The 24949-nt window shown below is 38.9% G+C and overlaps 1 protein-coding gene across 6 annotated transcripts in view; it reads left to right on the top strand.

Annotated features, from left to right (window-relative positions):
• Positions 1–24949, top strand: part of AKAP7 (A-kinase anchoring protein 7) — a 236121-nt gene that overhangs the window by 108479 nt on the left and 102693 nt on the right. Inside the window, exon 9 of one of the 6 annotated variants that reach the window (XM_033939176.1) lies at positions 24702–24778. The exons of the other annotated variants lie outside the window; for them this stretch is intronic. Coding sequence (XP_033795067.1) covers positions 24702–24763 — 62 coding nt within the window. The 3' untranslated portion in view covers positions 24764–24778. Of the gene's footprint in view, positions 1–24701; positions 24779–24949 lie in introns of those variants that run through there. 6 annotated transcript variants of the gene reach the window in all.

The raw sequence follows: 24949 nt of genomic DNA on the forward strand, positions 1-24949 counted from the left end.
AGTAAATGGGAATATGAAGTTTTGCAAGCTCTTTTGAAAGTAAAAGGTAAATATAATGAATTAACTTCAAAAATGATAAGAAAAGATTTGTTTTCCAAACAAGCAGTGTATTATGGAAATTCTAATAAGGCGGGAAAATTATTAGCAAATTATCTTAAGGCAAAAAAAAGGAGAACTAATATTAATGGAATAAAAGATGATAATGGTATAATAACAAATCAAACAAATATAATATTAAAACAATTTTTAAATTTTTATAAGGATCTATATTCTTCCGAACCTTATTTGGAGAAACAAAAAGATGGAAAAAAATTTTTAGATTTAATAAATGGACCTAAGATTCCTGATCATATAAAACGAAGTTTAGAAGAACCTATATCATTAAAAGAATTAGAAACAGCATTGAGATCTCTTAGAGTTGGATCCGCTCCAGGTGGTGATGGTTACACAGTAGAATTTTATAAAACATTTCAAAATATCCTCTCCCCACATTTATTAAAATTATATCAGACACAACTTATAAAAGGTAATATAAAAGGTACTATGGCTGAATCAATAATAATTGTTTTGCCTAAGCCAAATAAAGATCCTACTTTGGTTTCGAACTACAGGCCTATATCTTTGATAAATGTTGATAATAAAATTTTGGCGAAAATTTTGGCTTTGAGATTAGCCAAAGCTCTCCCACATATTATAGATATACATCAAACGGGTTTCGTTGCTAAAAGACATTCCTCCAATAACTCTAGACTATTATTTCACATGCTAAACTTGTCAAAAAAAATGGATGAACCGGCTTTTACAGTTTCATTAGATGCTGAAAAAGCATTTGATAGAGTAGAATGGAATTTTATGTATCAGGCTTTAGAATGGTTTGGTATAGGTTCTGGATTTATACAAATGGTAAAAACTTTGTATAGCTTCCCAATTGCAAGATTAAATATTAATAATAAGATATCTGATGGTTTTCAATTGCAGAGGGGAGTTAGACAAGGATGTCCGTTATCTCCTTTGTTATTTGATGTTGTATTAGAACCCTTATTGTTAGCAATACAGCAAACGAGGGAGATACAAGGTATTCCATATTCAGATATGGAATATAAAATTTCGGCTTATGCGGATGATATTTTGCTTTATTTGAGAAACCCAGAGTCTACCTTATCTTCTTTATTGGAATTAATTGATAAGTTTGGCAAATTTTCAGGTTATAAAATTAATTGGAATAAATCTGAAATTATACCCTTGAATGTTTACTGTGTAAAAGGATTATTTGATATTTTTCCATTCATATGGAAAGAAGAAGGATTTAAATATCTAGGCATTCAAGTTAAAAAAACAATTGAAGATACTGTAAAAGAAAATGAAAAATATGTATTAAAAAAAGTTACGGAGTTATGTGAGCAATGGAACCCATTACATATTTCTTGGTGGGGAAGAGTTCAAACTATTAAAATGATGATGTTGCCTGTAGTTTGCTACCAAATGAGTATGATACCTATTTATTTTCAGGGGTCCTTTTATAAAAAGCTTAATAGAATTTTAACAAAATTTCTTTGGCTTGGTAAAACACCTAGAATAGCTTTAGTAACCTTACAAAAATCAATTAAGGAGGGAGGGGTAAATTTTCCAAATTTCTATAGGTACCATCAAGCCTATATTCTACGTCAGGGTATGTATTGGATCCTCCCAGAACTTATAGATAATGCACCAGATTGGTTATATTTGGAATGGCGCCTTATGTTTCCCCTAAATTTAGTTCATATACCAAGTATTAATATACCTAAAAGATACAAAGAAAATAAAATAATAATGGATACTTGGAAAACATTGAGATTTATTGATAAATTAACACCCATCCCAATATACAAATCAACTAATCAATCCATATGGATAAACTCCAAGATCAAAATTGGCGGAACTCAAATCCTTTGGAAGAACTGGATTATTGCAGGCATTAGATCTCTAGACGATGTTATTTCAGAAGGTAAACTGCTGGATTTTTCACAATTGCAACATAGATTTGGTCTTAATAAAACACAAAGTTTTAAATGGTTGCAATTGAAGCAGGCCATTCAGGTTGGGTTCCCTGAATGGAAATCATTAAACAATCAATATAGTTTAAAGTTCTTATGCTTTAAAGCAGACTTCCTAGGACATCAAGCCGCATTGTGGTATAAATTAATATCTGGATATTTAATTAAAAAACCAAAAAATGGTCTAAGAGACATTTGGAGCATTGAGATTGGACATCAAATTAATGCATCTCAATGGCCACTAATTTGGTCTTGGAGAATGGGATGTACAGTGTCAGCGTCTATGAGACAAACATGGTTCTTTTTATTACATAGAGCTTTTTGGACCCCTACTCGTTTGCAAAAACTAGACAGTTCTAAGTCTAATAGATGCTGGCACTGTAATCTAGAACCAGGGACATTAGATCATTTATTATATCATTGTCCTTATATTAAAATTTTTTGGAATTCAATTTGGCCACAAATTAATAAATTAATGGAAAATCATATTGCAATATCATATGATACAATTTTATTTGGAACAATGATGAGAAAAAAAAGTCAAATTTCACCAGAAAATAATAAGCTTTTATTAATTATGACAGGGGTTGCCATTCAACATATAACTAATAATTGGAAAAATTACAACAACCTAAATTACACATTTTGGTGGAATACAATATGCCACATTTTTAAAATGGAAAGAATAATAGCAATACAAAAGGGGACATATAATAAATTTATAAAAATATGGGGGCCATTGACAAAATACTGTAATGAATAAATAATAGAATACTTTTTCTTCTTTTCTTCTTTTAGAGATTTTTTTTTTATTTTTTTTTTTTTTTATGACACACATATAGGGGGGGTAAGGAAAACAATTTATATATAATATATTATAATATATGATACAAAATGTAACATATGATTAAAAAATAATAGAAGGGTGGGGGGAGGGAAAATGAATAAATTTATCCAGAATATATTGTATTAGATATAAATATGTTATTGAATAATTGTATTCTAATATGTTGTATACTTTTATAAAATTTGAAAATTAAAAATATTATATTAAAGCAATAAAAGGGTGGGGGGAGGGTGAAGGGGAAAATCAAATTCAGACATACATTGTGTTAGATATAAAAGTGATACCATGCATTTATCAAATGTATTTTATTATTATGTACACTTTTTGTAAAATTTGAAAATAAAAATATAATGGAAAAAAAAAAAAAAAAAAAAAAGAAGTATCCAATTCTAGAAGTGAATAAATAGATATTTGCCCTCTTTCAAATGGTATAGAGCAGCGTCTCTCAAACTTTTTTAACTCCGGCACACTAAACAGAGCAAATGTTTTTTTGTGGCACACTAAATGCAGCAAATGGTTTTTATGGCTGGAAAAAATTTCTAGGGAGAACACTGATGCCGTTAGTATTCAAGGTCCAATCACGTCAAAGACTGATGCTTATCTGGGCAGTTGTATAATAAAAAGAATGGATAAGATAACATGAGAAGTGAAATTGTAATGAATCAGAAGGATACATACCCTGTAGGTCCTAAAAGCAGGCTTGTGGATTAGATATAAACTATGAAGGCAGTGGCGTACCTAGCATATGTGACACCCGAGCCCCATCATTTTTTTACACCCCCCCATCTGTATGAAAAACATGATTTTTAGTAACAATCCACACATCACACAAGAGTGTACCTAGGAAAAGGCAGCATCTTACATATTGCAGTGAGCAGTACATCAATACACCCATTGTAAAACTAAACAAGCCAGACTAGTACAGATCCATCCTACACAGTCAATCCTAACTGAAAACCATGTCTTTCGAACACACAGAACACAGAAAATACCTTCGCCTAGTAAGGAATATGTAATCACAAACTAACCTCTCTCCCTTTTACAAAACTGTAATGTGGTTTTTGGCCATGGTGGTAACAGTTCAGACTCTCATAGAATTCTAAGCAATTACCACCATGGCCGGTGCTAAAAAAACGCTTTACAGTTTTGTAAAAGGGGGGATAAAATAGAAAAACGTAGACATAGGTTAAATTGAACCACCAAGAAGCTGGACTCTGCATACAATGCAACACCACAGAAACAGCAATGCATCTCCCCTAAAGCAAAAAAAAAAATAAATATAATTTTTTTCTACATTGTCTTCTCTGGTTTCTGCTTTCCTCATAGTCTTGTCACTCTCTTCCTTTCATCCACTGTCTACCCTCTCTCTGCCCCTTCTATATGGCATCTTCTCTCCTTGTATTCCCCTTCCATCTCTCCCTTCACCCCTATTATTCTGGCATCCATCTTCTTCCCTTCCCTCCTCCAATGGTCTGGCATCTCTCTCCTTTTCTTCCCTTCCCTCTCCCACCCCCCCTTGGTCTGGCATTTCACTCTCTCCTCTCCCTTCCCCCCACTTCCATCAGCATCTGCCCGCTTTCTTTCCCTCCAACACAATTCCATCCAGTATCTTTCCCCCTTATGTCTCTCTCTCCTTTCCCTGCACACCAATTCCATCAGCATCTGCCCTCTTTCTCTCCCTCCACCACCCTTCCATACCACCCTGACCCCCTTTTTCTCCCTCCACCACCCTTCTATGCTCCTCTCTCCCTCCAATCCAGAAAGGTCCCATGATGACTGCTTCTGTTGCCTCTGGAAGATGTAAATTACGTTGGAGGGGGTGGGACGGCAGATGCAGGGAGTTGCGGCAAGGTTCTGCAATGACTGCAGCTGCCGGTCCACCCCTTCCGACGTCACTTACGTCTTCCGGAGGCAGAGGCGGCAAATGCAGTCATCGCGGGACCTTCCTGCACTTCAGTGCGGCTGCCGACTCTGCTTCAGAATAAGTAAGGCAGCCGTGCTGAGATGCAGGTGCCATTTAGAGCAGCTTGGAAGGTTCTGGATCCAGCCGGCTGTGTATCCCCCCTAGGGCTGGCACCCGGGGCGGTCTGCCACTGTATGAGGGGACAAAAAATAATAAAAGAATGGATAACTTGACCGATTTAGACATGTCATACAATTATAACCACAAAAATATTTCATAAAATGTAATTCTAAACTCAAAAGACTCCAGATGAAAAGCAGACTATAGAAAGGAAACCAGAAAAGACCAAACACATATTACTAAGATCCAAATGCTAAAATCGGACATGTCCATTATGAAGAGACGTGTGGATCAACGCTAATTATAACGAGTGAGTCTTTTAAAATATGAGACAGGAACGGATAGCCAGACCTGGTGGACGGAAGTGACAAATACTTGAGCCAAAACCAGAGCACCGTGATGAAATTTAAATGGAAATATGGATAGTTATTTATACTTTTGAGTAAAATTGCGATGCGAACATGTCATAGAAAAGAATAAATAATGTGTAAACTAAAAACCAAGAACAACATATTGTAACACCGAACTCAGAATTAATGAAATAACATGCTAAAAGAACATAACCCCCCCCCAAAAAAAAAAATAGGGCATATACATACTTAAAATGATGGCTGGTTACAAACAGTATGCCTAGACTATATAGACCTAGACAGGGCAAAAGTAAACGTATGGGAAATGATCAGCTGATAACACAGAGTGTATCTTGAAAACATAAGCCGATAGTAGCTCAAAGACAAGCCGACCAGGTAGATGAAAAGTGAAACCTGGGAAAGATCTAAATCAGGGATGCCCAATAGGTTGATCGCGATTGACCAGTAGCTCGCCAAGGCAAAGTGAGTCGATCACCCAGGACTCACTTTGCCTTGGCAATCTATCCGGCCGATCAGTCTTCCTCTCCCCAACGTCAATTCTGCCATTGGAGAGGAAGTTCGGGCCAGCCAATCGCTGCCTGGCTGGGCGGAACTTCCTCTCCGACTGCAGAATTGACGCCGGGGAGAGGAATGCTGGTCGGCCCGAAGCAGGGAGAGCTTGGGGTGTCGTCGGCGTCGGCTTTGGGGCCTGTTATCCATTGGTGGCGGTTTGGATCCTGTTCCCCGATGGCAGCGGCAGTGGCTTGGGGAAGGGCAGGGAGAAAGAAAGAAAGTGGGCAGGCAGGGAGACAGAAGGAAAGAAGAGAAACAGAAAAAAAGAAAGGGGGCATGAAGAGAGAAAGAAAGAAAGGTCAGGGAGAGAGGAAGAAAAAGTTGGGGGAGGGAATGAGGTGTGGAGGAGAGGAAGCATACAGGCTGAAAGAAGGGAAGAAAGATTGGATGCACAGTCAGAAGAAGAAAGTGCAACCAGAGACTCATGAAATCACCAGACAAGGTAGGAAAAATGATTTTATTTTAAATTTAGTGATCAAAATGTGTCTGAATTTATATCTGCTGTCTATATTTTACAATATGGTCCCCTTTTACTAAACCGCAATAGTGGTTTTTAGCGCAGGGAGCCTATGAGCGTCGAGAGCAGCGCTGGGCATTCAGCGCAGCTCCCTGCACTAAAAACTGCTATTGTGGTTTAGTAAAAAGGGAGGGGGTGGGTATTTGTCTATTTTTGTATGGTTGTTACTGAGGTGACAGTGCATAGAGTCATCTGCTTTGACCTCTTTGAAAAAACCCCGGAATAGGAATGATAATTAACATTTTCTATGCGTACAGTGTGCGTTGTGTTTTTTAAAAATTTTATTGTTGGTAGATCATTTTGACTTGGTCATTTTAAAAGTAGCTCGCGAGTCAAAAAAGTGTGGGCACCCCTGTTGTAAATCAGCTAGGCACCTTGGTTTCACTTTTGATTTCAACATCATGAGTGGGTTCATACTTAGGTATGTACTGTACATAATTTGAAGTCTCCCGAACATAAATTCTGCATGGTACCTTGATCCACTTTGACACTTATTTGCACATTTGTTTTTACATATTTATGCCACGTCTCAATCCTTATTGTTTTTCTTTATGACATTCATCCCACATATGGAAAATGAATACATGTTTATAGCACTGTATCATTAGAAATCACCACTTTACTCACATGCCTCCACTACACTTTCTGTTTCTCATTACACAATTCTTGTAGATTTCACATTCACATTTTATTTCTTTTATCACTCTTTCACATACACAGGTCACTTTATCCATTCATTTTCCATTTAGATACAATAATGTTCTCAATACATTTATTTGATAAACCTATTTTTATAGGACCCCTAAGGAAGGCTATTTCAGCCAAAGCATGGACTGTGTTGGGTCCTTTGACTCCATCTATTGATACCACACAATATTGACATAAACACCTGCTGGAAGGATATTCTGGAATTTGCTATTGCACCCATTGGACCATGTTTTGGTCCTGGGCCATTCAGGTTCTTTCTTTCCCTCCACCACCCTTCCATACCACCCTGACATCACTTAGTATTGATACTGATGTTAGCTGCATTATCTGCAAGAAGGCACTTATTGGACCTTCACTATTTTTATGACTTTTTAAATAAACTTGGTTCATCCAGTTTATCATCTCCACTTTCCTGTTTGTTTCTACGGTCTCCCTCATTCATTCAGTGGAGGATTGAGGTTTCTCTTGCTGTTGCTACCTGATTGTAACTTACCATGAGCTAAATTTCTAAATAGAATAAAGTATATGTTTACTTACAGATGCATCAATATCCACTTACTGAAATATTCCCCTCTTAAGCAAGTCAAGTCTATTTTCATCCATGTAAAAATGTCTAAAGTTCTCAGAAATGTACCTTCTATTGTATAAATTTAAATGCAGTGATGGACAAGCCAATATAGTATTATGTGGCTAAGGATACTGAATTGTTCAGCTGTGATAGCATATTTCCATTGATGTCTGCCAAGCATAGATTAGTGTCAGCAGCAAGATGAGTGGTGCTGTCTGACTCAGAAAGAAAGAAAATAAACCATTAACCTACCTTACTGATTGGATAAAATGGAGGATATGATTTAGCATATTGTAATGTCTTCTAAAAGCTATAAATCTATTTGACATTTGACTAGCATAAACTATATAAAGAGCCATCAGTCTTCTTATTAGGTATTATTGCTCAAAGGGTCAACAATTCAGCATGTCATTCAAAGAAATGTTTGGGCTCTAAACAAGTAGAATGAATTTACCTCATGTTTTTGGGTCTCCAGAGGGTGAGTATCTTGGGCTATTTAGGTTTTTACTGGGTACTGGCTAGCACAGCAGGTACCCAGGTAGTCAAAAAAAGCTACAGTATAGTTCAGAAATGATATTTGGAGAATGTAGGAAGTGGGGGCCCCAGAGATTCTTTCTTAAAACTCTTCAAACCACCTATTTCTGCTTCTAGCCACTCAAAAGCTACCTGGCTCTATACATAGTAACATAGTAAATGACAGTAGATAAAGACCTAAATGGTCCATCTAGCCTGCCCAATAGACACACACATTATATATTCACTGTTACATTTTCTGTTTTCTTTGGTCTTTCTGTGACATAGGCTGTAGAAGTCCACCTGGTACAATCTGTAGGTTCCAACTGCTGGAATTGCCGTCAAAAACTCAGTCTAGCCTATCAAACCATCTTTTCTTGTCATTTGCTGGATACAGACCGTATAAGTCTGCCCAGCACTGTCCTCATGTTTCATATTACTGGAGTTTCTATCAAAGCCCTCCCCAACCCAACCTAAACTGGATTGCTGTAAATGGGACACAGACCGTACAAATCTGCCTGGTACTGGCCTTATTTTCTACCATTCATTTTCTAATTAGATATCCTTTGTATTCATCCCACACTTTTATGAATTGCACCACTGTCTTCATCTCCACCATTTCCCATGGGAGGACATTCCAAGTATCGACCAACCTCTCCATGAAAAATAATTTCCTTACCACTCTCCCCAGCTCTCACCTTCCTCATGGCTGATCTTTTGATTTATAGGCTCTTCAGCCAATTAGAAATATGGCATTGCTTTGGTAGGATTTTTTTCTGCTTTTTCTTCTCTCTTTTTTTTTTTTTATCAGGTTCAAGTACTTCTGCAACCACAGTATGGCTGTCCCTCCTCTCCTCTAGAGTATACATATTCAGGTCTTCTCTTCTTATACATCTTCTGATACAAACCTATACCATTTTTGGTGCCTTTTTCTGGAACACTTCAAGTCTTTTTACATTCTTAGTCAGATACTGCTTCAAAAGCTGAACATAATACTCCAAGTGGGACCTCACTAATGACTTGTACAAGGGCAGTAGCATCTCCTTTTTTCTGCTGGGTATGCCTCTCTATATACAGCTTATCAACCTTCTGGCTACAGCCATTGCCTTGTCACACATTCATTGCCTTCAAATCCTCAAACACCATCACCCAAATTTCTAAGTTTATTTGAAATTTGATATACCGCTTATCAAATTTCTAAGTGGTGTACATAATTTTAAAAAATTAATATAAATAGGGGTACACAATATAAATATAGACAGTAACCAAAACAAACTTATGAAATAAAAGGTAAGGGGGAGAAATACAATAATTAAAAGGAAAGTGATAAATTGAATGGAAAACATAATAGGGAGGTTCCTCAAGATCCCTCTCCCAATCTGTGTTATCAGCCTCTCACTTCTGAGCACATATGGCTCCACTCTGCACTTCTTTGCAGTGAATTTTAGTTGCTAGACATTAGACCATTGTTCTAATGTTTGCAGATACTTTTTCATGTTTTCTACTTCCTCTGGGGTGTCCACTCTGTTACAAATCTTGGTATCATCTGTAAAAAGGCAAACCTTACCTTCTAACCCTTAGGCAATGTTGCTCACAAACATATTGAACAAAATCAGCCCCAGCACCAATCTTTGAGGCACTCCACTACTTACCTTTCCTTCCTCTGAGCGAATTCCATTAACCACCACCCTCTAGCATCTGTCCATCAACCAGTTTCTGATCCATTTACCACTTAGGGTCCTAGCTTCAGCCTGTCAAGTTAATTCAAGAGCCTTCTATGAGGCCTTACTGTAATCCAAGTAAATTACATCTAGTGTGCATCCTCTATCCAATTCTCTGACTGCCTAGTCAAAGAATTCAGTTAGATTTGTTTGGCACGTTTTACCTTTAGTAAAACCATGCTGCCTTGGATCTTATAACCCATTAGATTCTAGGAAATTCACTATCATTTACTTCAGCAATGCTTTCATTATTGTTCTAATAACTGAAGTGAGGTTTACTGGCCTGTAATTCCCCACTTTATCTCTGTGACCACTTTTGTGAAGAGGGACCATTTCTGCTCTTCTCCAATCCCATGGAACCACTCCTGTCTCCAAGGATTTTTTTGAACAAATCTTTAAGAGGACCCACTAAAACCTCTATGAGCTCCTCAATATTCTGGAATAGGATCCCGACAATTGGTAGGATGAAATTGGTAGGAAGACAATTCATAGGATATGACAATTGGTAGGACATTAGTTGGTAGGATCATCTTACCAATTGTATCCTACAAATTGTTCCACCGCTACCATTTGTTGGGTGTGTACCTCTGACCAGCATCCTATAAATTTCTGCAAAATCCCAACACCCCTCCACACCACTGACATCCCCACTAATTTCCCAGCCCTTCAAATATAGTCCCCTCCTGACACCCCACCCTGACATCCCCACCGATACTCCTAGACCCCCTCCCGACATCCTACATGCCCCCTGACACCACTCTAATATCCCCACATCCCCCTGTACCTTTCAGAGAAACATTGGCAGGAGAGATGCCCACTCCTTCCTGCCGATAGAGCTGCCTCTTCAAAATGGTGACACATTCCTATATTAACATGAGGAGGGGATAGAAGAACATGACTTCTGAGGAGGGAACAGGAGTGGATCTACAAGTTAAACACAGAAGAGCCAGCAGGCTTAAATGCAAAAGTAGAGTAGTGCAAGTTTTTCTGACTATTTGAGGCACTCAATTATATCAATCTTCTATTGTAAACATTATTATTTGACTGTTTTTTAAAATTTAAAATATTTTTAAAAGGACCATGGAAAATGGCTTCTCTAAGACGAGTCATCAAATGTGTAGACTCGCTGCTCATTATGTCTTATCATTGGTCTTGCTAATGTTTTATAAATGTATTTAATGTATTAAATCACTCATATTAATAATCTTCAAGCCTTCAAATATAATCATAATATCCAACACTTAAATATATGGACCTACTGCCAACATGGCCAATATTTCATGATCTGCATCAGGAAAGTGGTCTGCTGCAAAATAAAAATGTTTTATTAAAAAGTCAAAGCATCTTATGCACTTGCTTAATATTTGCCCTGAGTACTCACATATTCTCAGTAATCCAATTCATTCTAAGTCCTAAAGATGGCATAGTCATCTTGCTCACCATCTAAATTAATCACATGACTAGCTACTGAATTCTGATTGGTGAAAAATATTAATGTCCACCACTCGGTTTCAGGAGTAGAGAGAGAGAAAGTGAGAGGAAAGATGAGAGAAAAAGAAGGAAGATGCCAGATGGAAAGAGAAGAGATAAAGGGGACCTGCTGGATTGAAAAAGGGTAGAGAGAGAGGGAGAGACAATGCTGGGTAGAAGGATGGGGAAAGAGATATAATGTAAGAGGTAAGAAAAGAGGGGAGATGCTAGATGAAAGGTTAAGGAGACACTGAAGGGAGATGCTGGCTGGAAGGAGGGAATGAAAAAGGGGAGACATTGGCTGGAATGGTGGAGAGAGATGGGATATAATGACTAAAAGGATGGAGAAAGAAAGAGAAGAAATGCTGGATGGAAGGGTGGGGGAGAAAGAGAAGATGCTGGATGGAAAGAAAGCAGAGGAGAACAGTTAGTGAAAGACTAGAGAAGGGGAATAGGGGAGAATAGGAGAATAGGGGAAAGCCAGGGTGAGGGAAAGAGATGGAAATCTATACTGTAGGTAGATGAAGTAAAAAGAAGGGAATTAAAGACTAGATAGTAAGAATGAATTAAATCTGGAGAAAGAATCAGGAAAATAAAACTGAAAGAATAAGGAGGAGAAAGGAAAAGTGACAAATGGACAAGAAATCCTGGCAAGAGAGTTTAGAAAAGTTGAAGGAAAGTAGAAATTGAGACTGAGGCCCACACCATTAAAAAAACGTAAAGGGCCAAACAACAAAGGTAGAAGAAATATTTTTATTTTTAATGTAGGATGAAGTAATGTGGTAGTTGTGTTAATAAAGGTTAATAATAACAGAAGAATAGCCTTATTAGATCAGACCAATGGTTCATCTAGCCCAGTATCCCGTTTTCATGGAGGCCAATCCAAGTCACAAATACCTGACAAAAACCCAAATAGTAGCAACATCCCATGACACTGATCCAGGGCAAGCAGCAGCTCCTTCCATGTCTGTCTCAACAGCAGTTTAAGGACTTTTCCTCCAAGAACTTGCAGTGACATAGTAAGGGCAGGGGGGGTTCCGCCCCAAGGCACGGTCATCCTTAGGGTGTGGCACTCCTCCTCCTGTCCACCCTCTGCACCTCTCCTTGTCACATGTGCCCACCTCTTGCCTTCCCCGGTGTGAGATTGCTGCCTGCGTTTGGATCGGTGCTTTCACTGAAGTCACTTCTAGGATCCACACCTAGGAAGTGATGTCAAAGGGCGAGCGGACACCATCGTGAGCATGCTGCTTACGTCAGAGAAATTAAAAAGGTACGAGGAAAGGGGGCGCGTGGCAGGGGGGGCAGGGTAGACGGCGGGGGAGGGGCATCACTTTCCTGGATGCCGCTCACCCTTAGTACGCCACAGGGAACTTGTCCAAACCTTTTTTAAAACCAGCTACATTAACTGCTCTTACCACTTCCTCTGGCAAAGCATTCCAGAGCTTAACTTTTCTCTGAGTGAAAAAAATATTTCCTCAAATTGGTTTTAAAAGTATTACTCTGTAACTTCTTTGAGTGTCCCTTAGTCTTTGTAAATCTTGGGCACTGTTGGAAGGAGGATACTGGGCTTGATGGACCTTTGGTCTGTCCCAGTATGGCAGCTGTTATGTTCTTATGTCAGGAGAGGTTGTAACCCTATCCTTCTATCAAGGCTAAGGGGTCCTTTTATTAAGGTGCGCATTTAGTGCGCGCTAAATTGGTTAGTGTACCTTAATAAATGGACCCCTAAGTATTTCAGTAAAAAATTCAGCCTGCGACTTAGCCTATGGTTTAGATTTTGGCCCCTTATGTGATTGAGTTTCACACCCCTGCTTTAGGATATACATATTCAGGGTTTCCAGTCTCTCCTCATACGTCTTCTAGCACAAACCTCCTACCATTTTCGTTAGCAAAGATATATAAGGGGGGGGGGGTGTCAGAAAAAGATTGTCTAGTTTTAATCACATATCCCTACAGAAGTAGGTTACTCACAGCATTGTTTCTGGGGTTACTAAATAGTCTTGCCACTATGCAGCACATTCATTAAGCTATAAAACAATAGAGAGCAGCATGTGTATGTACTAAAAATATTTTATCGAACTATTAGTGTTATTCAAGAGCAGCATGCTACTGAAGCCAAATTTGTGTGCAGGATATCTCCTAATAGATTAAATATAAATAGTTTAATGAATTAAATGGAAGAGACTGGTGCTTGGAGGTTATTAAAGCACTCACAATGCAGCCATTTATACAAAAATGCACACTACCTCTTCAAGCCTGTAGTAGCATATGTTACAACATGCACAGGTATTCAACTTTATGGAGAATGAATAATCTTTTAGGGCCCTTAATAGCCCAGGATGTTCCTATATTAAGGAATTAGAATAGAAAAGGGATATATTCTCCCGGAGAACAGCATTTCCCTTCTAAGATAGCTGCATTGGTACCAATTAAGATAGCATATACAGCAGCAACAAAATAGACAAATGAGTTCCACCTTTCCTCAGGCTGGAATGAGTATTCAGATTAGCTCCCCAGACTCAACAGTGACTGGTAATTAGAACTCTCACAAACTCTTTTCAATTTCTTAAAACAACCAGGCTGGCTCTGTTTCCTTAACCACTGAAATCAACTTTTAAGGGTAGCAATGTCTTAACAGGAAGTGTTAAAGGAAAAAAAAAGTATGTGTATCCCTTTAAAAGGCGGGGACTGAGAGGAGAACTCTTATACAGACTACTGGTCCTCTATTAGGGAGTTGCTCCAGCTCCACTATTAATGAAGTAAAGCAATCCAATCACAAAGAGAGGCATTAGTTCCCATGTGATGCTTGTAAACTCCACTAAAATGGTACAGCATTGAATAACATTGTAAAACTGTCCAATCTCACAGTAGTACTGACTTTCAAAGCAGACAGGACTAGTAGGGTAAGTAGGATAGAAATACAATAATTGGAGGCAGATGAAACAATCAAGCAAAATTGCAAGAGGAGGGGTTTTTTGTTTTGTTTAAAAAAAAAAAAAGGTGGATTTTGGTTTGGTTTTGTTTAAATTTGAGGGCTCCTTTTACAAAGCCGCGCTAGGGCCTTAGCGCGCGGAATAGCGCACGCTAGCTGCTACCGCATCCTTTTGAGCAGGCGGTAGATTTTCGGCTAGCTCGCGCTATTCCGCGCGCTAATCCGATGCGTGCTTTAAAAACACTAACGCACCTTTGTAAAAGGAGCCCTGAGTATTTAAAAACAGCAAATTGACTTCAGTAATAACAGTTTCAGGATGGATATTCAGAAAGTTTTGCTTCTGTGGCATCCTCTGGGAATTTTCCTCTGCAGGATGAGATTCTTTAGAGTCTCTGAATAGCTGCTTCAGAAGGAATTGTGTTTAATAGAAGGAACCGCTTTTTGAACCTTTGGTTTCTGCAGAATCAACCTTGAAATTGTAATGTTTGTAGCTGAATAGTTAACATGTTTTGCTGCATGATGCTGTTTTGCTCTAGACAGTATCGAAGAAACCAATAATCTTGTAAGCAGCCAAATATGTAAATTACTGCTTATATGTTGCATTTTAGTGGTAATACTAATCATTTTCAATTATACATGGGTGCTGCATTTATTTAGTTTAAGCCATCCAAGCTTACTCCATTAATTTTGTGTTTTCTTAATAGAACTAACAGGTACAAATCCCAATCTTGTATACAATGTCTAGGTAGGAAATGAGATGTCCAGGTTGGGACATGCAGAGTTTTGTAACTATTTCACTAAAGCCTAGCTGAATATGGAGTCTGCAAAATTCAAGTGTCCAGTGCAGGGGTGGGCAACTCCGGTCCTCGAGGGCCAGAATCCAGTCGGGTTTTCAGGATTTCCCCAATGAATATACATGAGATCTGTTTGCATGCACTGCTTTCAATGCATATTTATTGGGGAAATCCTGAAAACCCGACTGGATTCTGGCCCTTGAGGACCGGAGTTGCATACCCCTGATCCAGTGGGAAGAGCCATTTTACAAAGGAGCATAAGAACTTACGAGTAGCCTTACTGGGTCAGACCAATGGTCCATCAAGCCCAGTAGCCCGTTCTCACGGTGGCCAATCCAGGTCCCTAGTACCTGGCAAAAACCCAAGGAATAGCAACATTCCATGCTACCGATCCAGGGCAAGCAGTGGCTTCCCAAAGTTCCCCCATGCCTTTCTCAATAACAGACTATGGACGTTTCCTCCAGGAAATTGTCCAAACCTTTCTTAAAACCAGCTACGCTATCCGCTCTTACCACAACCTCTGGCAATGCGTTCCAGAGCTTAACTATTCTCTGAGTGAAAAAAATATTTCCTCCTATTGGTTTTAAAAGTATTTCCTGGTAACTTCATTGGAATGCATTAGTTTCAATCTTACAACCTATACCAGGGGCGTCAAACTCAATCATGTAAGGGGCCGAAATTTGAAAAAAAGGCTAAGTCGCAGGCTGAATTTTTTTGTAAGATACTTAGGGGTCCTTTTATTAAAGATAAATTTTGCATTATTTTTTCTCTTTTGATGACCTTTTTGGAAGTGTTAACAGTGAGAGATGATGGTGATTCAGAGGGAGAGAGCATGCTGACCATTGCCAGGGAATGTCCCCTTTTAATCCTGTTAGTGGTCATCACAGCTGCATTTTCTGGCCTGCTTACAGCTTTTTTCACTGGAGACCACAACATCTTTTTGAGTATAGTTAATTGTGTTTAACTAGCATGAGGTAAACTAGATGCTTTCAGGTTTTTCTCTTTTTTTGTTCATATTCCTTCTGATTTGACAGTGGCAGAGAAGCCAGGCCCAAATTGCACTCTCTTGAGATTCTTTCACTTTCTCACACTCACATTTTATGCCAGAAGCTTTTCAGCATGTTCTGTTAAAATCTTTCTAGTTTTTGTAAGAGTTTTTTTTATATGCAGTTGTCATTGTGCTCTAGCTCTTTCCCTTCTTCCCATCCTCTACCCCCCCCCCTCCGGACCCCGCAATACAACTGCTGCGACATCTCCCACTCTCCTTCTCCAACCCCCTCCATCCCGGCCTCACATTAAAGCAGCCTGCCGGTACAAGCGCTGCATCATCTGTGGGTTCGCACGGCCTGCAGAGGATCGCTGGTCGGCTGTAGCGATCCTAGCAGGCCGCCGTAGCCTCAGCTGCATGTTCCCTCTGATGCGGTCCTGTACGTCAGAGGGGGGGGCGGGACCACACCAGAGGGAATGTGCATCTGAGGCTTCGGCAGCCTGCTCGGATCGCTACAGCCGACCAGCGATCCTCTGCAGGCTGTGTGAACCTACAGATGATGCGGCGCTTGTACCGGCGGGCCAGCTTTAAGGGGAATTTTAAATTGTCTGGCAGACCAAATTTTAGTACACTGCAGGCCAGAGTTTCATACTTTCTTTCACCTCTTTTAAGTTCTATCAATTTGTACCTTCTTTCAATCTTTTGTAAACCGCATAGAACTTCACGGTACTGCGGTATATAAACTGTTATTATTATTATTATGTCTGACCTATACAAAATGTAAGTGCTGACACCTGCATATATAATAATAATAATAATAATTTATTTCTTATATATCGCTATACCGTGAAGTTCGAAGTGGTTTAAAGGTTCTGGATTTTAAAAAAACTGGATGTCCGGGAAGAGGCAGCTAAGGAAATGGGCAGGAGAGCCCTCTTGTCCCTCTCACTCTCAAGGACAGCTTTGTCCTATGCTTTTACTTCCCCTTATCTAAAAGTTGAGAGTCAGCAGCCTAGTCACTCCTGCCTCTTGCACTGCCATCTTGTCTCCCAACATTTGGGGATACATGAGGGAAAGTTGAGGGCTCCACGGAGGAAGGGGGGAGGGCAGAAGGATGATCCGCAGATCACTAGGGACAGTTGTGGGATTAGAGGATAGGGTTAGGGTGCTGGGGTCTGGTCGGGCCTTTTTAAGCCACTAGGAACAAGTTTTGTCATGTAGTGGAGCCCACTTTGGCCACCAGGAATCCTGGATGATCTCAGGTGACAAAAAGTATTTAGCACTACAAAAGAGTAAAAGAAACTTCTAGATACAGTATTTTTACATCTGGAGCAACTTTTAATGGAGCTATTTGCATGCATTTTGAATGTCCACTTTTCTACCCTTTAATGCAGTGATGTTAAGCTATTTTCTCATATCAATCTTATTCCTGCTTTAGGAATAAGATTTGCTTGAGAAAATGGTCTTTCGGCATCTGTTTGGCCCAATTGGAATCCTAGGGAGACGCCTAGGGCTGCTTAAACTCGGTCAAGGCCACTTCCGAGCGAAATCACACTCACATCCTGCCTTGTCCCTAGGCGCCTCTCTACACTCACGACAAACACCTACAGTGTAGGCGGCCTGCCTCGGAGGGTTTTTTTTTTTTAAATAATTTTGAAATTTTTTACAAGCATTAAATTACTTGCTTAGGAAATACAGAGAGAATAATTATATTTACAGTCTGTGACCCAGAAATATCAAAGAAGAGACAAGTTAATTTAATCATGTATTTTTAATGGGTATAATAAATGGGCAGACTGGATGGACCGTTCAGGTCTTTATCTGCCGTCATTTACTATGTTACTATTTAGAAAATATCTTCAAACAAAAAGGAAATATATATTCTCTTTCTTAGATCACAATGTATAGGAATACAGAAGGAAAGTGGAAACGTGACTCAACTGGCTGCCAGATGGTGGTAGAATCAGCCCCTTTGTGCCTAACTTAGGTGCAGTCATTTAGACCAGTGTTTTTCAACCTTTTTTGGGCAAAGGCACACTTGTTTCATGAAAAAAAATCACGATGCACACCACCATTAGAAAATGTTAAAAAATTTAACTCTGTGCCTATATTGACTATATATAAAGTAATTCTCTTGAATAGGAATCAAATAAACACAAAGAAAGTATTTTATAATTACTTTATTATGAAATATTAAGTAAACAGAATAGTGAAAAATTATAAAATACTTTATTCAGTGCGAAACCTGGGCCTGTTTGGCTGAACACAAAGCTGATATTCTGGCTGGAATCTTGACGCTCATAGGCTCCCTGCGCTAAAAACCACTATTGCGGTTTAATAAAAGGTGACCATATTGTAAAATATAGACAGCAGATATAAATTCAGAACTGTGCATAGTAAGTGAAAGGAAGTTTTCATCTCTGGGAATTTACCCAGTTAACTATTAAGTTATTTGGGCAAATTCCTTTGAAAACTGTGGTAATACTGCCTCCACTTTGATAAATTTAAAATAAAATCATTTTTCCTACCTTGTCTGGTGATTTCTGGTTGCACTTTCTTCTTCTGACTGTGCATCCAATCTTTCTTCCCTTCTATCAGCCTGTATGCTTTCTCTCCTCCACACCTCATTCCCTCCCCCAACTTTTTCTTCCTCTCTCCCTGACCTTTCTTTCTTTTTTTCTGTTTCTCTTCTTTCCTTCTGTTTCCCTGCCTGCCCCCTTTCTTTCTTTCTCCCTGCCGTTCCCCAAGCCACTGCCACTGCCGCTGCCATCGGGGAACAGGACCCACCAATGGATAACAGGCCCCAAAGCCGAGGCCGACGCATGCTCTCCCTGCTTCGGGCCGATCAGTCTTCCTCTCCCCGACGTCAATTATGCAATCGGAGAGGAAGTTCCGCCCAGCCAGGCAGCGATTGGCTGGCCCGAACTTCCTCTCCGACTGCAGAATTGACATCGGGGAGAAGAAGACTTATCGGCTCGATAGATTAGATTGCCAAGACAAAGTGAGTCCTGGGTGATCGACTCACTTTGCCTTGGCGAGCTGGCGGCCCTGCGGCACACCAGGCAACATCTCGCGGCACACTAGTGTGCCGCGGAACAGCGGTTGAAAAACACTGATTTAGACCATGAAAACTCTGGCTTAAATAGGGACACCTAAAAGTTATGATGCCTAACACTGCTAGGCAGTGCTAAGCTTGATTCTATACAGTGCGCCTAATTTTTATAGAATCACTTAGTGCTGCACTAGTTAGCGCCAATTTTCTAGGCACCATATATAGAATCAGAGCATAAGTGCTTATGTACTAATGACCATGCACTAATGGAGACATTTTATCGCTGCATTAAAAATGACTGCAACATGCCAGAAAGATGCATATTGAGGATAGTGCTGTATTCAAATCAAAAGTGGTCTAATAACTTCTTTGTGTAGCCCCCACACACAGTGCCACAATCAAATCCAAGAGCAAACATTTGAATATTCGCCAATATCAATTAAAGAGGACCTTCAGATAGGTTTTCATTCAAAGTATGATCCATTCATAGTCACTTCGGATCATCTGCCAAATCATCATAAACCCTTCAAATATCAAATTATACTGTTATATTTATTATCAGTTTTAGATATTATAGTTTAACCTTACTATTCAAATTCAATATCCAAAGCCGTACTTATCTTCACAGTGGAGCATGTAATATCAGAACAGCCTCCGACGTAACGCTATGTTTCGCCCATTGTATAAATGACACTCGGATAAGTGCATTGATTAGAAAAGCTATTGAAAGTTTGAACTTTGAAATGTGTATAATATTTGAATACAAAATAGAAATTTAAAGTTTGTTAAGTATAAAGGGATTCAGCTGGTCAATGAAGAGTGCAGAGCATCGATTTTGAAATAAATTGTTGCAAATGCAGTTCACTTACTCCCGAAGGTACAATAAATAACCATTTAGAAAGCACATCTGAAGACACAACTTAAACAGTTTATAAATATATGAGGCTACACCAGGGGTGGGAAACGAGGGCCGGAATCTAGTCGGGTTTTCAGAATTTCCCCAATGAATATGCATGAGATCTATTTGCATGCACTACCTCCTATTGTATGCAAATGGATCTCATGCATATTCATTGGGGAAATCCTAAAAACCCGACTGGATTCCAGCCCTCGTTGCCCACCCCTGGGCTACACTAACAGAAATATATTGCTTTTTGGAAGTCTGCATTTTTTTGAAAATGAGCCCCATTATCTATGCTTCAGGAAATTATAACTGAGTGGTATTTGTAGTCAGTATACAATAAAAATCAATATTCCACTTGTATGAAATGATCTATATTCTGTCACTCATTCTTATATTCTTCTTAAACCAGTTGATTAATCATGTGTTGAATATTTTTTATGCATTTTTTTAAAGCACACTGTTTATGCAGGAAAAGGCCTCAGAGATAAGGAGTACTACACTTATAGTCTTATCGACATTCACTGTCAGCGTAAATATAGTCCGAATGTATACTCCATACTACAATCACTGGCCAAAAACCTGCTTAGTGCATTTTTACTATTAGTCTTTAACTTATAACTCTTTAACTTACTCTCAGAGCTGGAACTGTAGGGAACAGCTCCGGTCCTGGTTCCGGTAGTTTGTGGTGACACACAGTAAATGAAATCTATGATTGAAAACTGAACAACTACAAACACTAAAGATAAGTAAACCTCTGCTTGTTTTTCAAACTGTGAAGTGGTCTGTATTCAGAGCTCCAGTGTTGAATATATTAATCAAGTTACAATTAAGAAAAAAAGATAAAAAAGATAAAATAGGTTAAAAATAGTTAAAGAGTTATAAGTTAGAGACTAATAGTAAAAATGCACTAAGCAGGTTTTTGGCCAGTGATTGTAGTATGGAGTATACATTCGGACTATATCTATGCTGACAGTGAATGTCGATGAGACTATACGTCAAAATAATAGAAGGACTAGTCGCACAACAACTGTCCACGTACCTTGAATCCCACAATATCTTACACCCATCCCAATCCGGATTCAGAACCAACTACAGTACCGAAACTCTACTGGTATCTCTACTAGACATAGCTCGAAGTCACCTCAGCCAAGGAAACAAACTGCTAATCATCCAATTTGATTTATCAGCTGCATTCGATCTAGTGGACCACGACATACTCCTCCAAATATTAGACGCAATAGGAATTTCAGGTAAAGTTCATAACTGGTTCAAAGGCTTCCTCAAAAATAGAACATACAGAGTCAAATCTAAAGACATTCTATCTGAACCATGGTCCAATCCATGTGGAGTACCACAAGGCTCTCCCCTCTCTCCCACACTTTTCAACCTATTCATATCCTCCCTAGGCACCGTCCTAGACGCCCAAAATATTACTTCTCTCAGCTACGCGGACGACATTACCATCCTCCTTCCATTCGACATACATAACCCAATCTCCACAGAACACCTGAAAACTACATTGGAAACAGTGGATAAATGGATGATAGATCACAAGTTGAAGCTGAACTCTGACAAAACCAAATTCTTATTACTAGAGAAAGACAAAAAACCATCCCTAACAGAACTGGAAGTAAACTCAATCAAGTACCCTATACAGAACTCCCTCAAAATCCTTGGAATACACTTAGACAGATGCTGTACAATGCAAACACAAATCCAAAAAATCACCCAAAAAGCATTCTTCACAATGCGAAATTTAAGAAAAATCAGAAAATTCTTTAAAAAAGACCAATTCAGGATCATTGTCCAATCCATGGTACTAAGTATCGTCGACTATTGCAACAGCCTCTACTTACCCTGCCCGACCAACACAATAAAAAAACTACAGACCATCCAGAACACAGCCCTCAGACTCATATATTCACTCAGCAAATACGACCACATTACCAATGCATACCTAGAATCCCACTGGCTACCAATAAAAGCAAGAACACAATTCAAACTCTACTGTCTCATTTTCAAAGTAACCCATGGCATGGCACCCAGTTACCTAAATAACCGTTTTCATTACTACCACCCACCAAGAAAAAGGAGAACACAGAACCTCTTCACCTATCCACCACTCAACGGTACCTGTCGTAAGAAACTCTATGACAACCTCCTGGGGACACAGGCAGCCAAAATAGACTCTGACATCTCTAAATTACTGACCAAAACAACAGACATAAAAGAGTTCCGCAAAGAAATAAAAACACTACTGTTCAAAAAATATCTCCCATCACTCTAACCACCGCCCAATGAGTTCCCATTCAACGACTTCGGAATCACTCATCCATATTATCTCTTTGTCTGTGATCAAGAATGTACTGTAACTCTCCTACACTACACCCGACTTAACTGATCGAGTTGACATATATTACCTCTGCAAAATGCATTATCTTCTGCTATATGTACTATCTTCTGTAATAAGTAATATCTTCTGTGAAATTGTAATATCATAACTCTTCACTGTTCCTGTAACTTACTCCTATCCTGAAATGTAATTCTACTGGAATGTCCCAGATATTTTCTATATTGTAATCCGCCTAGAACCGCAAGGCACAGGCGGAATAGAAATCCGTAATGTAATGTAATGTAATATAAGCGTAGTACTCCTTAACTCTGACCCCATTATCTATGACCATCTTTTCTAGGGTTGCCCCTACTTTTTGGAATGCATTTCTACATTCTCTCCACTTAGATTCATCTGGAAAAATTCAAGACATTTTTGTTTATACAGTAGGGCCCTGATTCTGCAAAATGCATCTAAAGTTAGGCACCATTTAGACATCTAAGTTAGGCGTCCTTTGTAGAATTGCGCTCAGCGGCGTTCAGCACTGTTTAGAAGTCTAACTTTTTAGGTGTCCTTTAGAGAATCAGGTTTTAGGTGAGATTTAGACATCCAAACAATGTCCTTAATGCTATAATATTTTATTGTTATGCTATTAGAATGGCGACACCTACTTGCCTAGAAGCTGCCATAGCTCAATAAGTAAAAGCTCATCTTCCAGAGGTCATGGGTGCAAATCCCAAACAGCTCCCCCAGCAAATATTTTAATTGTGGCATTCTTCCTTGCAGGTGCACCTTGATGATCTCGCAATGAGGTCACCATTGTGCAGCTGCAAACCTCCATTTGCAATGAATTAGAAGCCATGCTAAGGTCTGTATCTGTTTTTTTCTGTTTTTAACCTTTTGCAAATGAAGTTATGTATGTAATCTATATATTTTTGTCATGTGCTTTCTTTGCTTTCAAGAATGAGCTGATTGAAGCACTGTTTAGTCATAAAAAAGGGTAGCTTGAAAACTAAATCTATGTTTTTCATGTGCTGTGCTTCAGTTAATGGATCTTTTCCTCTAATTAGCAAATAGCATTGCTGTTTGTCCACAAAAATAGAAGGTTTTGCATGCAAAATATATCTGTTTTGATATGCCCCGTTTATGTGGTGCCTTATTAAATGTATTTTGAGCTTAATAAAGCAAAAATAAATCCCAGAGAGCTATTTAACAGAGTGCATTAAGAACGTTCAAAGAGAGCCTAAGTTCCGTCCATAGAACTCAGATCTATTTGAAGCCCAAACTAAGCTCAAAAGTAGACCTGGTTTTCATTCGCCTACAATATAGGCATGATATGGACGCCCTAGGTTGCTCAGTATTTTGTAAATGAATCTAAGGATGCCCAAATTGAATCATTGCCCAAACCACGCCCATTCCACACCCACGCCTGTTCAGTTAGGTGCGAGTTTTAAACATGGGCATCCATGAAATTGTGGCTGCATCTACAAAGTGGCATCTACGTCCTTTGGACGCCTAAGTACCAATTATCACTTGTTAAGGTCCTTAATTGGCTCATTGACCACTTAGATTGGATGCCTAAAGCTCGCCTAACTGTAGGCATGATTTAGGCACCCTTTATAGAATTGGGGCCTAGATGCCTACAAATCAGGCACATCAGAAAATCTAATCTAACCATTAACTCATCAAGGGACCTTCTACAGCAGTGTTTCTCAACTCGGTCCTGGAGTACCCCCTTGCCAGTCAGGTTTTCAGTATATCCACAATGAATATGCATGAAAGAAATTTGCATATAATGGAGGCAGTGTATGCCAATCAAGTTTATGCAGATTCAGTGAAAACCTGACTGCAGATTCGATGAAAACCTGACTGACAAGAGGGTACTCCAGTACCGAGTTGAGAAACACTATTCTACAGATTATTCCTCAAACAACAAGGGTGACTAAGAACCCGCTACTTTCTTCCCACCTTTCCTATCAGAAATTGTATTTCTCCCTACCATCCCTCTACAACTGATCCTCTCTTATATATTCTTCCTACTCTGCTTCATCCCCTAATTAGAATTTATTGTAAATGTAAATCGCTCAGATTGTTACGATGAGCGGCATATCAAGAAAATAATAAACTTGAAACTTGTAGAAGAAACAGGAATTCCTCTCTCTCAGATAGGAGGCAAGTCAGCTATTTGCTGTTCTAGCAATACAGATAGCTCTTAGCCTAGTTAGAATTATTTTATGAGCTACCAAGTGAAAAGCCGCCATTAGAATTAAGGAAATGGTCTTTGTTTTGATACAGTTAGCACTTGTAGGGGTTTATCTTTGTTCCTACTGTGAAGAAAGCTTTTAATGTACTGTGTGCTTTATATATTCTTGACAGGTAACAAGGTTAGTACAGAAAGAAATCATTGGAAGCACAATGCACTGTACAAATTTATCTAATAATGAAAAGTTATGGGAGTTTTTTGTATATATTATATCAATTAAAAGTGAAAATGGAAGAGAAATATGAACCATCAATTTATAGTTGCTTTATCAAAAATTTTAAAATAATTTGTGCTTGAAAGAAGAAAAAGGCTGGTAAATTTTAACAAATATGGGTAAGGAGCTTTGATATTTTTGCCTGTC

Source organism: Geotrypetes seraphini, chromosome 3 (assembly GCF_902459505.1).
Source record: "Geotrypetes seraphini chromosome 3, aGeoSer1.1, whole genome shotgun sequence".
Lineage (NCBI taxonomy): Eukaryota > Metazoa > Chordata > Amphibia > Gymnophiona > Dermophiidae > Geotrypetes > Geotrypetes seraphini.